We start from the raw sequence: 13,321 nt of genomic DNA on the forward strand, positions 1-13,321 counted from the left end.
ATTTGACAGGATGAAAGATATCAAATCGCTTCAGAGATTTTGAGATAGGAAACAATTTTAATGGGTACTAGAAAGCCCCAGAACTTATTAGTCAAAGGCACAATTTATTGCAAAAGCCTTGTGTTACTGCTACATGCATGAGATGATTATATTGGATTGTGCCATGAGCAACCAATAGTGGGTTTCATAGCAGATAGATTTCTACTCTGGTCTTTGAAAAATATACCACACATTTCCAGGAAGGCAGATGGACAGGAAGGCTGTCCAACTTTGAAACCCTAAATGCTGCACATTTTGAGAAAGGCACTCCAATGCTCAAAAAATGGCAGTTACATACATATGCAGATTCTGGCCCCATATCTTTCTCTCCCACTCTCCTCCTTAATCCCACTTCCCTATCCTATGCACAATTTAATAATTACAGCAATGCAATTTATTAAAGCAAAGCAAAGAAAAACAAAACAAAACAAACTGCTCCACTTGGAAATAGCAAGGGGGAGGGGAGAGAGAGGGAGACTGACACCACATGACTGTACAATGTCAGAACTGCTGTGGGAGAAATGTATTGCATGTGAAGACTAATGGCACAGCAGTGTGATTAGGATCTTACTGACAGGTTTTCCCCAGCAATGAAAAGATGCACTCCAACCACACTTCCAAGGCACAACGGTGAGTCTGAGGTGACAGTTTAATATGTATCACCAAAGGTGGTTATTTTCCCACTTTAATTGCAATTTAAAAGCTATGTGTGATAATCTCCTCAGACTCTACTGAATCTGGGCATCCCATCCTATCTGCTTTTTGTAATTAAAGGGAACCTATTGTGAACAATCTTGCCTGGCCCTTCCTGGCCACCTACCCATCTCAGTTCCTGGAACATGAAGCTTTGCAACATATGTATAAAGAGAACTCCTATTTGTCAGTGTCCAGTGGATTTTGATTGGCCAATGAAGGAATCGTTCTTTTGTGGATTTTGTTGTATTTTGCTACATGGCCAACACAGCTCCCCCTGAATAGGTTTCCTGGATTTGAAGATACCAAATTTTGCTGCAACAGGGGAAACTTTAACAAGAAGAAGCTAACGGACTGGGTCTTAACTCTTTGAGGTTTTTACCTCCAACAAAATCCCCACGTGGCCAAGAAGGGGAGTGGCCTCTGCCTGCATTGAGATCTATCTAGACCTTTTTAACTGTTAAATAACATTGGAGACAAAATGTAGGCTTTTGACTCTTGACATCATTACTTTTCTTCGGTATTATTTTTAACATATTTGCCCAATGAAGGAGCCAATGAAGCTTCAAAAGCTTGCATTATGTATTTTTTACATTTTGTTTGACCAATAAAAGCATCACTCTTTTCTAGATTTTGATTATTCAAATGCAATTCAGAACATCAGATCATTTGGGCAATAACATAAGCAAGTCTTCAACAGAGGGATTGTAGCTGAATAAGCAGTAAAGGAAAACACAGTTGGAAGCAGATGTTGTTGTGTGTCTTCCAAGTCATTTCTGACTAATGGTGACTCTTAGGTGAACCCATCATGGGATTTTCTTGGCAAGATATGTTCATAAGGGGCTTGCTTTTGCTTTTCTCTGAGACTGGGGGAATGTGACTTGCTCAAGGATTGCCCAGTGGGTTTCCATGGGCAAGCAGGGAACTGAACTCTGGTCTCCAGAGTTGTAGACCAATACTCAAACCACTATACCATGCTGCTTCTTGAAAGCAGAGAACAATGGGGCGAAAAAAACCTCAAACAAACTTTTCACAAAAAATCAAGATAAATTGCTGAAGGAATAGTAACAGGCCTTGATAGTTAGAGCAACTTGACTGTTTTCTCATCTGTCCTGCCTTCATCTGGGATGTAAACCAATACTCATGAAGAATGACTTCACTTCCTTCCTGTCAGTGCTCTTTGAGCTCTCTCTTGAGAAAGTATCCTTAGCATAGTATCTCAAATACATTTACTACCCTTAAACTAAGTTCTTATAATAAAGTTTATTTACTTTATTTCTCCTAAACTAGTATCTTTGTTCTTTAATAAGACCTCCCCTGCAGGCCCTGCAATCACTTTTTAAAGTGCTTGCTTAGCAAGCTTACAATCCCCTATTCAGCTGATTTGTAGCTGTTCGCCACTTGTTTTGATCTTATGCCAACATATACTTGCCATTCAGGTCGAGTGGCCTCCATGTCAATAACTGTCCCAACAGGAGGATTTTGCAGGCTCCTGTTGGCTTCAGTGAAGAAGCGACAAAGGCTTTTCTTCCTAACCACAACCACAGACAGTCTGGGTCTTCTGATATGAAAGCAAAGAAATAAAGTGAGTAAGTAATTGGATGGTTAAGCTCTTATTTTTCACTTTCACTTGTGATAAAGGGCAGGGAAAGAAGAACAATTTGTTATGAGATTGCACACCTGTGGCAGGATGTGTTTTTTATTGCTTTATTTTTATATAGTGTCATGTACATTGATGGTGCTATATAAATACATAATAACTATAACAAAAGAGGAGATTAAAACTACTTTCTGGTCTCCTAATCATGGTCTGGATTAAGCACACATTGGGAGAATTGCATATGGAGGGTCTTGTGAAATTTGAACTATCTGCTGACAAGACAAATGGCAGAATGGAATTTATTTACCTGAAACCACCACTACATTCATTAAGAACACTCAGTAACTGTGGGACTTCATAGTCCACTACCATCCTCAGCTGCCCATCTCCGACGCCATCACGGTACACGATTATCCGTGCTGGCAGCTGTCCATTATTGCAGTTCTGCCATTTGTTGATAGCGCCTACAAAATTGTAAGGAAATACAGAATGGAATCATGTGACAGGTCTCACATGTAAAAAAAACATAGGGAGAAGCTCACAATGTGAGATCCTAGCAGATCAGTCCCTGAGGAGCGAAGGGCTGCTATCAGTTTTTGCACCTTGAAAATTAGTTACAGAACTTGGCTATTACTTTGAAAACAGTAACAAAAGTGCATAATTTAAATATTTAGTAGCAATAGTAAGTACATTTCTATACTGCTTATCAGTGCACTTAAGCACTCTCTGATTGGTTTACAATGTGTAAGCTAATTGCCCCCAACAAGCTCGGGACTCATTTTAACAACCTTGGAAGGATGCAAGCTTGAGTCGAGCCTGAGCCCTTGGCTGGTATTGATCTTGCAACCTTGCAGTTTGTGAGTAGCTGCAGTACAGGTATTTAACCACTACATCACCAGGGCTTAAATTACATTTAATTTTATATGTTATACAGTCAGCCCTTCTTATACGTGGATTTGCCATCCGCGGATTTGAGCATCCATGGATGGCAAATCGGGAAGTTGTCCCCAATGGCAGCGCGCGTGCACGCACACTGCCATTGGGGACAACTTCTTTCTCCTCCCTCCCCTCCCTCGCTTCCCTTCCTCTTACTTACTTTGAAAGTCTGTGCGCAGCTGCTTGGCCTCCGCCGCCACTGCTGCGGGACAAGCCAGGTGGCAGCAGTAGCGGCCAAGCCTCGGCCTCCTCGCCGGTGCCGTGAAAGGGCTCGATGGCATTGCTGGAGGCCTCTTGGCCTCCAACAGCACCGTCACTGGGCCTTTCCCACGGCGGCGGCAAGGAGGCAGAGCTGCCGTGCCGGAGGCCTTCAAGGCCTCCAGCGCCGGCATCCGGCCTCCTCCATGCCTCCACCGCCATGAAAGGGCCGGATACTGCCCCAGGACCGACACCCGCCCCTTTAATGAGGCCGGGCGACGGTGCTGGAGGCCCTCTTGGCCTCCAACACCGGTATCCGGCCCTTCCGTGGCGGTGGAGGCATGGAGGAGGCCGGATGCCGGCGCTGGAGGCCTTGAAGGCCTCTGGCGCGGCAGCTCTGCTTCCTCGCTGCCGCCGTGGGAAAAACCTGGTGGCAGTGCTGTTGGGGGACAAGAGGCCTCCAGCACCACCATCGCGCCCTTTCACGGTGGCGGCAAGGAGGCCAAGGCTTGTCCAACGCCGACACCGCTGCCACCTGGCTTGTCCTGCAGCGGCGGTGGTGGCAGTAGAGGCCAAGCAGCCGTGCTGAGACTTTCAAGGTAAGTAAAAGGAAGGGAAGGGAGGGAGGCAGGGAGGGAGGGGAGGGAGGAGAAGTGAGGGGGCAGGGACTTTTGTCCCAATGGTGTCTGGGACAAATGGGACTTGAGCATACGCGGATTTTGGTATACGCGGGGGGGGGGGTCTGGAACAGATCCCCCGCATATACCAAGGGCCCACTGTAGTACTAGTAGTCATCCAATCTTCTGGCCTATCCTAAAGGCATCAGATCCTGATCGATCCTGGAAGCTAAGCTGTGTTAGCCCTGGTGAGTACTTGGATGGGACACCACCAATGAATACAGGGTGCTGTAGGCTACCTTCAGAAGAAGGAACTGGCAAACTACCTCTGAGTATTCCTTGCCTAACAAAACCCTATGAAATTCACAGGATGGCCATAAGTTGATGGACAACCTGAAGGCACACGCATGCAAACACACCTACAGAGCCACCTGTGCCTCTGATGCCACATGTTGAGCATGGGACACTTATAAATTAATATTCACAGGCCTAGACACGGCACAGAGCCAGCCAAATACATTTGCCTGGCTTTACAGCACTGTCAGCTGCCCAGTTCAGTGAACCAGAGCCAAAAACAGTAAGAGTCATGGGGAATCAGAGCTATACATGTACAGGGAGAAGAACACATTATATTGGCAAACATGTGTTTCCCAAACACATCTACACAGAAGATTGCTACGGTCCACCCAGTATCAAAATGACAAAATTGGTCTCATTCAAAATTATTAGCCAATTATGGCCTGTTACAGACGGGCTGAAAAGTACGCACAGAGCGCGTACTAGGGTTAAGAGGGGGCGGTGCTTCTGCACCGCCCTAACCCTAACGCGCGCTCTGCGCGCACAAAATGGTGGCGGGCGTTCCACACGGCCCCTTTCTCCTTCTCCCCGCCGCCGCGGGGTGTCCTTGGGGCTTGAAGCCCCAAGGACACCTCTTTCCAGGCTGCGGGGCAGGGGCCTTTTGCCGCTTCCCCGCAGCCCGGAAAGCGGCGGATTGGGGCTTCAGCGGCTGCCGCTCTGGCCGATGAGGCCCCGATCCGGCAGGGAAAGGTGCGCCTACAGGACGCCCCTAAGGGGCGGTCTGTAACGGGCCGTTATGAATAGCCATGATTAGACTCTTAATAGCAAGGTATATTTCATTATTGTATACAATACTCCTACCTTCCATACAGATCTTTAAACAATCTGCAGTATTTGTTCCTGCATGTTGCATTACACAGTGAGAATACCACCTGATTGTGAAAGGAAAGAAAATTTGTTACAGAGCTCTTAAACAGCTATAACAATACAGGTTTATAAAACTCATTCTAAGGTCTATACCGCTCTATCGTCTCTGCTCTGCTCTATAGTATACTTGAGAGAACCAGTGTGGCAGTTTGAGTGTTGGGCTACAACCCTGGAGACCAAGGTCTGAATCCCTGCTTGGCCATGGTAACCCATTGGGTGACCATGGGCAAATCACACTTCTCAGCATCAGAAGAAGGCAAAAGCAAAAAACCCTCTCAACAAATCTTGCCAAGAAAACCCTGTGATGGGGTCACCTTACATCAGAAACTGCTTAAAGGCACACAACAACAAATGCTATATACTATTCTCTACACGGCTCTACTGCCTCTGCTGCTTTCATTGAGGTTGTATACACACCTACATCGCCCATAGTAGCATTTTTCAACCTGAGGCATCCAGACATGATGCACTATAATTCCCAGCACTCCTAGCTGATGCAGCCAATGAAAGATTTCAAGCTGGGGAAGCCTGTTTCAGAGAAAATGTCAATAGCACAGGTTTTTTTCAAAGCTCAGGGGCCATCTGCCACTGATTCTTTCTATTTGTACAAATATGTAAATTGATTTACAAGCATAACCAAACTTTCTTAGGGAAACAAATGGCAAATGAATAGTGATGCAGGCAATACTTTGCTCTTTTCTCCATAATAATTATTGGACTGGCAGGATATTGGTATTTGTCACTTAGCACATTAAGGGCGCATTCCCACTATGATTTAAAGCAAATCGCTGATCGGGTTATATATCATCGTTCCCATTTGAAACCAATTCTGATACTACTTTGATTGATTTCTGTCATGATAAAGCAAGGCAAATGCAAAAAACTTGGGTTTTTCCAGACACTGGTTCCCTAGTGGTTCTTTTGGAAAGAATCGATCCCGAAGTGAGTAACAAGTGGGAACAACAGATCTGAATGGCATCATTCTGGAGGTGAGGGACTAATGGCAAAGGGGTGTTTGTCATCCCTCCTCAGTTTTTTGTAGATCCACCTTTCCCCCCTCTCTCAGCACTGCCTTTGTACATGTGGCGTGACCTATGGGCGCATGATATTTTTAAAAAATTGATAGAAGATTCGATTAATTGATTTTGCAATTACTGGCAATCAATGAGGCAAGTAGTTGCAAAGTCAATGAATCGAATCTTCTATCATTTTTTTTTAATTGACAGAAGATTCGATTCACTGGTTTTGCAGCCACTTGCAATTACCCCAGCGATCCAACAGCAGCTCAGTGAGGCAAGTATGTAGTTGCAAAACCAATGAATCGAATCTTCTATCAATCCCCAAACTGGGCTGCCTGGGCTGTCGCTTACCTCATTAATGACGCACAGATGATTGACATACATTCTGAAGCAGCGCAAACTAGTGGGACAACAATCTTGCCAAAAAAGAAGTGATTACAAGGGGATAATAAAAAGATCCGCTTTCATAATGGGAATGACGAACCTCTTAGAATCGATTTACCAACATGGAGCAAAGGTGAATCGCAAACCGGTTTAAATGTAAGTGGGAATGAGCCATAACACAGCAGCACACAGTAATGTAGGGTCAGCTTCATTTTACAAAGCAAGTACAGAAAACGTCTGAAAGGGCCCAGGTTAGGAAAGAGGAATCTTACCTAGTTATTGAAGTATTTATGCTGGCCACAAATCCGACAACTGAGGTTCCTTTGCTGACAGCATCTTTGTTGACATCAATGCCTGCCACCATCAGTGATTTTAGCTGTTAGAAAATAGTGAACTCAATCAGTGGCTAAGCACAGGTCATGGTATCTCTAGAGCAGTAGTGCTACCTATGATTCAACAACATCTGGTGTACAGCTATAGCTACAAAGCATCCTGGAACACATTTCCAGGATTGTGTGATGTAAATGTTTTATGTACTGTGGGATTCATCTAGCATAAAAGAACATGGTGGTTTACGGAGGATATGGCTATTAATGGCTAAAAGTTGTAATGACTAAATAGCAGCTCCAGTATTGTAGCAGGACGCATCTCAGTGCCAGGGGAACATGAGCAGGAGGGGACAGTGGCCCTTATGTTCTGCTTCTGAGCTTCCAATAAGCATCTAACTGGCCAATGACAAAACTGAATGCTAGACTTCTGGAGACTGAGTTTGGTCTTATTCAGCATGACTGTTAAATCCTGATGGTGGGCAAAAGATGGGTGCCAGTAGTCATCAGAAGCAGCTGCTTGTCTCCTTATTTCATCCTTTGGTCATCCTGCTTTCTATTGTCATTCCTTTTTTGCATTGCTCATACTCATACCTTGTTGTTGTGTCTATCCACCTGTAATGTAGTCTTCCTTTTTATATACCACATAACTACCAGTATTCTACTCAGTGGGAAACACTTGCAAGCTCCTGTATAATGAGGCATGCTAAAACATCCTCCAGTGAGCAGATGCACTGGCACAACATGCAAAGTTAGAAATTCCCACAGCATCGAGAAGGCAGTATATTAATATTAAATAGATTTAAATGTCAAACAAAATGCTGGCAGTAACTCTCTGCACCTGCTTTGTTTGAATGCAAAGAAAGAAAAAATAAGATATAAGCACAGTTACTTACAGGTATCTCAACTGCCCACAGCTCTCCGCCAACCTTACAGGCAATCTGCAGAGCAATTTTTGTAGCCACACTCATCATCATTCCTTGCTTGCTCAGGGTACGAGCAAGTACACACTGACTAGGAACAGGCTGCTCAAGACTAACAAACTTCTTTACCGAATCGTAACAGTCCTTCTGATTAGAGGGCAACAGACACAGCACCTACAAATGGGCAACAGGATATGCATAACCAGTATGCAAGGGGATCGTGCACCACCTTTGAGACTAACTGTGTAAAAGATGTTGTAGCAAGAGCTTTACAAACCTGGTCTATTCCCTCACAAATACATGTAGCCATAAGCAGTCGCATATATAACAAGTGATAAAGCAGGCTTGTATAACCCATGCTGGAACTCTGAGGAGTATTACAAAAGAATTCTGCAGATTTCTCTAACATGTACATTTTATTCAAATCGTGGGATTTACTTTTTTTCCTGGCATTAAATGTGGTTGTTGTTGTTGTGCACATGCAAGTAGTTTCCAATTTATGGCAATCCAACGATGAACCCATCATAGGGTTTTCCTGGCAAGATTTGTTCAGAGGGTGTTTGCCTTTGCCTTTCTTTGAGGAGATTATCAGATAGATGAAAAAGGGGAAAGAAAAAGGCATACTCCTGGGATAATTATGTGATCAGTTGGGAGATGACGTCACACTCAATCAGCAGTTCTCCCAGGAAGAGCCAGCAATTATCTGGGAAATCCCATGAATAATTTTTTCCAATACCTCAACTGAAGCGCAACTGCAAGGGTGCAAAAGCTAATCACTCTTCAATTGCTGTATTGGGGAAGCAACCCTGGCATTTTAAAAGCGCTGTGGGCAGCATTGGCCGGGGTCTTTACATTTGAAAGCGGCTGTGAGCAGCAATTAGGGAACTTTGAATTTTAACTGGGCTCCAGGAAGCAGCCCAGGATCTTTAAAATTTAAAGGGCTGCAGAAAGCAGCTCAGGAACTTTAAAAATGAAATGGCGCTTGCACACAACAATTCATTCCAATGTAATATTGATTCATTCACTGAATTGTGCAAAAATCAATCACACAGTTCTATGGGTTTTGTCCTGCATTGTCACGCAAGACAATGTGTGAAAATACTGAGCACTATAGAACTATTTTTTTGTTTTTGTTTTCACTACCGCAATTATTGCTGAATTGGCCCCTGTGTGATAATCCCACGAGTCTGAGAGTATGAACCCTGGTCTCCAGAGTCCTAATCCAACACCCAAACCACTACACTGCTTAGGCTCGCTAAATCTGGTTAAACCCCAGAAAAGCACTTTCCATGTGAAGAATATAGATCCCTTAATTTCTCGTGTTCAAGCTAAAATACCTCACTTACCCACAAGATGGAAATATAAGGAGCGAAACATAAGGTTTATAGAAACAAACAAACAAACAATTGGGGGGGAACTAAACCGGGGTGGGGGTTAAACTCAAAGATCGCACTGAGGACAATGTGGGCTTACTGGTTCCAGAATGCCATGTGAATGTGGGAGGTATGGGGGAAATAATTTTTTTTAGGGGAATGGAATGGAGTGCCTGGAATACTGAACAGCAGCCCTCCATACTATATATTGTTGCAGATCTTACTTGTTCTATGTATTGCATAATATATATAGCCCTTGATATATTAGCAAGATATTCCGTGAAGGATGTATAGTTTGTATGAGGGGGAGGCTAGCATCTGCTGACAAGGTGGATACCCACAAGGCAGTAGTAGCTCTCTCTCTCTCTCTCTTTCTGTGTGTACAGGTGTATGCATGTGTAAATGCACCTCTTTTGCTGTTTTCCCTGGTAGAAACACTTTTCAACTTTTCTTTCTTTTCTCACTTCAAGTCCGTTTAAAAAGCAATGCATACGCACCAGCTGTAGCTCAGGATTCACATGCTGCTGCAGGACTCGCACAAAGGCCATGGGGCTATCTGGGACTTGCACACTTCAGACAAATAAAATAAAATAAAATAAAATAAATACATCTTTCAGAACAGAGCACACTGTTGATCTGTCAGAGAAAGTTCAGTTTAAGACAAAACTCATCTGCATTTTCTGGACCCCTTTGTTATTTCTGCAGGCATTAATGAGCAAAATTACTTTACAAATGGCCCAGAGGAAGGATGGAGAGGTAGGTTATAGAACTACACTGTATACATGAAACCAAGGAAAATGTCACAAAACAGTGAATTTTGTGGTGATGGGGAATCCCCTGAGACCACAACAGTGAGATAGCTTTATTAATACCATTTAACCAATGATGGCTTTTGGATTAATACTTTTGAAAAGGGTCCTTGGAAGTACAACTCTCCTCCACTCAATGTATAGAGTGTATGGAGATAGGCTGTTGGCTTACAATGTATTTTTGGGGCCTCCTCAGCACCTGCAAATCACAGAGCAACTGAAGGGATAAACCTTTTGCTTTTATTCACCATTTTGAAGGACTGAAGCAGACTAGAATCACAACACAGTGCATCTCCCTGGAGTTTATCACACATGAGGAATTTCTCTTAATTTCGAAAGAAAAGAAAGTGGGGCCAGAACGCATTCATGTGAATTCGCTAGTTCAGCGAATTTACGTGAATTCAAATGGACTTCCTATTGCCTGAAAATAGCTTGCACTGCCTGAAATTGCATGTGGTAGTCTATCACGCAATAACGTGAAACCCCATGATTGTGTTCGCACTGACTTCCCATTGCCCGAAACTGCATGTGGTAGTCTATCATGCAATAACGTTAAACCCCATGATTGCGTTCAGATTGCCATTGGATTATACTTCCAATTTCCCTTGTCTGATAAACTCCCCTGTCTCCAAGTCTGGAAGTGGAAAGGGATGCAAAGGACTGTTGGTGTCATGGTTACTGACTTTTTGAAGTATGCTGCAGGGTCAGATAGAAGAGTCTGGTGAACAGAAGTTGTGAACATTAATGGTTGTATAACAAACAGGACTGGCCCAAAATATCTTGTTGCCTTGAGACAAAGATGAAAATGGCATTCTCCATTTCCAAAGTACATAATACCAAAAAGTGATTGTCAAGTTATTTCCCGATAAAGAAAACCCCACAAATATCTCTCACCATCCCTGCTACTAAAACACAATAGCGCTGAATTAAAAAGAGTCACGTCTGTTTCTCTTTCATGACAACCAAAAATCAGCCATTTAAAGTGGAAAGGAAAAGTGAGAGAACAAGCCAGCAAATGATGCTGTTAAAGTAAGAAAGAAGGAGATGCTGCTTTTTCCCAGGAAGGGTCACATGGTACGGAGGGTTGCAGATCACATGTTTACCAGAAGATATGGGCAATGTGGGAATGAAGGGAAGGAGGAGTTTGAAAAAGAATACACATCATGGGAGGTGGGAAAAAGCAGCAGCAACACACTAAGGGAAAGTAACACAAAAGAAGCTACAGAACTTTAAATTGATGCTTCTTAAAGAGCTAAAGAAAACCTACTGGCATTAAGGAGCAGTCATGTAAATTGTTACTTGTCTTTCCTGATTTTTGCAAGTGTCACAAGGAAATGAAGAAACACCAAAGACCCTGACCAATATCAGCAGAAGTTGTGATCATACACAGAGCATGGCTGTGTATATGTGCCTTCAAGTCATCTGTCAATGTATTTATTTATTGAAATTATATGCCACCTTTCTTATGGAAAGGGACCCAAGGCAGCTCACAGGCAAAAACAGTTTAAAAATTTATGACACCAACAGTCCTTTGCATCCCTTCCCAGTTCCAGACTTGGAGACAGGGAGATGCACTGTGCTGTGATTCCAGTCTGCTTCAGTCCTTCAAAATATAATAATTAAAATCATTTCAATAAAACAATGTAAAATTGCATAAAACCCTCCGAAAAGCAAATTAAACACACACACACACACATCATATACAAGCCTCCTTGATGATGATTATATATTAAAATCCTGCTTGAACAAAAATATCTTTGTCTGTCAGCAAAAGGAAAGCTGGAGGGGGGAGGAGCCTAGCCTCCTCATAAAAATGTTCCAGAGGAACTTTATTTTAATGGATTATTTTAGTTCTTAATGAGTTTAATTGATGTTTTAGGGGAGGGAGGGAATAACTGGAATATTATGCACATTGTGTATTGCATGTATTGCATGGACTTTTAATTGTAAGCTGCCTCAATTGTCTTTTGACAGAGAGGCGGGGTAAAAATAAAGCATTTATTTATTTATTTATTTATTCATTGGAACAGCCCCTGAAAAGGCTCTCTCTTGTGGCCTCATCAAGTGAGCCTGTGATGGTGGTGAGACCAAGATAAAGCTTTCCCCTGAAGATCTTAGAACCCTAGCAGGTTCGTAGGGGGAGGAGATACAGTCTTTCAGATACTCTAGACATAGGCCATATAGGACTCAATGAAGGAGGTGCAGAAAACAAACAGCAAACGCTTCTCTGGTCTGAGACCAAAACTGAACTTTCTGACCTCATGGTAAAACACTATGGCTCTTATCTAAAAAGGTCAATTGTAATATAGAATTCCACATCTGGGACCTCCACTACAGCTTCCCTATCTCTAACCCCAAGACACACTGTTGAACTACAACTGCCCTCCTTCATGACCATTCAATTGCTAGTGTAGAGTGAGGAGGATTGGAAAGGTGTCTGGCTATGACCCCATAACCAAATACAGACTGAAGGTATCTTCTGGTCTAAAGGGCAAATTCCTTTCTGCACAGATCCCCTGGTGTAGTAAACATTTAGGACATTATCACAGAAGCATCATTCTCACTGCAATCACACAGAAAATGGATCCTACATAGATTTCTGTGGGCAATGTCACTGGTCTGTGTCCAGTGTCTATAGGAACACCGCCAGACATTCCACCAACCCCCCCCCCCCATCCATCAGCAACAGAACAGCTGAGGAGGGGGGGTACTGCAGCACAATGATGGGTCCTGGAGGGTGCACTCTGAATACTGTGGAGGGTGGAAGAGAATATCAACTCCACAACCACCATGAATCATGCATGTGTAAGGTGGACTTATGCCTCCATGTGGCACTAACAATATGCTAGTTTAACAGTGTTCACTGTCCAAGAATACATTCCCATAATGAAGAACAGTGGTGGCAGCCTCTGATGTTGAGGCCCTCAGTAGAGATTGGAAAACTGGTCAGGATTGATGGCAAGATGATCAGAGCCAAATACAGGGCAATTCTAGAGGAAAACCTGCTTTGGTTTGCAAGAAACCTGGAACTATCGCTGAGGTTCACATTCCAGCAGGGAAAAGACCCTAAACACATAGCCAAAGTAATACTGGAGTGGTTTAAGAACAAGAATTTGGATGACTTATTGGTGACCCGATGAATTTTTTAAATAGGTTTTCTTAGACAAGGAATATTCAGAT

General features: G+C 43.3%; 1 protein-coding gene across 5 annotated transcripts in view; it reads right to left on the bottom strand.

Annotated features, from left to right (window-relative positions):
- The window catches only part of PIWIL4 (piwi like RNA-mediated gene silencing 4), a 57,908-nt gene that overhangs the window by 3,328 nt on the left and 41,259 nt on the right, over positions 1 to 13,321 (bottom strand). For 4 of the 5 annotated variants that reach the window (XM_089512821.1, XM_089512819.1, XM_089512817.1 and 1 more), the window contains 7 exons: positions 9,830 to 9,902; positions 7,933 to 8,133; positions 6,983 to 7,086; positions 5,725 to 5,835; positions 5,242 to 5,312; positions 2,640 to 2,796; positions 2,165 to 2,293 (listed from right to left, as the gene is read on the bottom strand). In XM_089512821.1, coding sequence (XP_089368947.1) covers positions 2,165 to 2,293; positions 2,640 to 2,796; positions 5,242 to 5,312; positions 5,725 to 5,835; positions 6,983 to 7,086; positions 7,933 to 8,133; positions 9,830 to 9,902 — 846 coding nt within the window. The remainder of the gene's footprint in view (positions 1 to 2,164; positions 2,294 to 2,639; positions 2,797 to 5,241; positions 5,313 to 5,724; positions 5,836 to 6,982; positions 7,087 to 7,932; positions 8,134 to 9,829; positions 9,903 to 13,321) is intronic. The other variant, XM_089512820.1, reaches the window with a different exon arrangement.

The sequence above is a fragment of the Sceloporus occidentalis genome, unplaced genomic scaffold (genome assembly GCF_023333645.1).
Source record: "Sceloporus occidentalis isolate IW3139 unplaced genomic scaffold, rSceOcc1.0.p SCAF_2, whole genome shotgun sequence".
NCBI lineage: Eukaryota > Metazoa > Chordata > Lepidosauria > Squamata > Phrynosomatidae > Sceloporus > Sceloporus occidentalis.